The 880-nt window shown below is 75.3% G+C and overlaps 1 protein-coding gene across 1 annotated transcript in view; it reads left to right on the top strand.

Annotated features, from left to right (window-relative positions):
- Positions 1 to 880, top strand: part of PTGER2 (prostaglandin E receptor 2) — a 34,276-nt gene that overhangs the window by 1,192 nt on the left and 32,204 nt on the right. The window contains exon 2 of the mRNA XM_015421362.1: positions 86 to 748. Within this exon, the coding sequence (XP_015276848.1) occupies positions 86 to 748 (663 nt within the window). The remainder of the gene's footprint in view (positions 1 to 85; positions 749 to 880) is intronic.

The following is an 880-nucleotide window of genomic DNA, read 5'->3' as shown; positions in this document are numbered from 1 at the left end:
GGGGCTGGTGGGCAACGGGGCGGCGCTGGCGCTGCTGGTGCGGGCCGGGCGGCGTCGTCGGGCGGCGGCGGCGGGGGCCTTCCAGGTGCTGGTGCGGGCGCTGGTGCTGACCGACCTGGCGGGGACGTGCCTGACGAGCCCGGTGGTGCTGGCGGCCTACGGGCGCGGGCGGACGCTGCTGGCGCTGGGCCCCGACGGCCGCCTCTGCCGCTACTTCGCCTTCGCCATGAGCTTCTTCGGCCTGGCCACGGTGGGCTGCCTGGGCGCCATGGCGCTGGAGCGGAGCCTGGCCCTCGGCGCCCCCTACCTCTACCGCCGCCTCCGCCGCCCCGCCGCCGCCGCCGCCCTCGCCCTGCCCGCCCTCTACGCCCTGGCCGCCGCCGTCTGCGCCCTGCCCCTCCTCGGCTTCGGCCGCTACGTCCAGTACTGCCCCGGCACCTGGTGCTTCCTCCAGACCCGCTTCGCCGCCCCGTCCGGGGAGAGCGCCGCCGCCTTCGCCCTCCTCTACGCCGCCCTCCTCCTCCTCCTCGTCCTCGCCGTCCTCCTCGGCAACCTCGCCGCCATCGTCAGCCTCCTCCGCATGCACCGACGCGGACCCCGCCGCGCCCCCCCGGACGCCCTCGGCCCACCGCCGCCCCGGACCCCCGACGCCGCCCGCCGGCCCGTCTCCATGGCCCAGGAGCTCGACCACCTCATCCTCCTCGCCTTCATGACCATCATCTTCGCCGTCTGCTCCCTGCCCTTCACGGTAGGTCCCGCGGGGGGGGGGGACCGCGCGGAGAGGGTTGCCACCTCCAGGTTGGGGAATTCCTGGAGATTTGAGGGGTGGAGCCTGGAGAGGGTGAGGTTTGAGGAGAGGTGGGACCTCAGACAGGTACAA

This window comes from Gekko japonicus, unplaced genomic scaffold (assembly GCF_001447785.1).
Source record: "Gekko japonicus isolate JY-2015 unplaced genomic scaffold, Gekko_japonicus_V1.1 scaffold666, whole genome shotgun sequence".
NCBI lineage: Eukaryota > Metazoa > Chordata > Lepidosauria > Squamata > Gekkonidae > Gekko > Gekko japonicus.
Note: the sequence above shows the minus strand (reverse complement) of the source record. Positions and strands in the feature narration are given on the sequence as shown.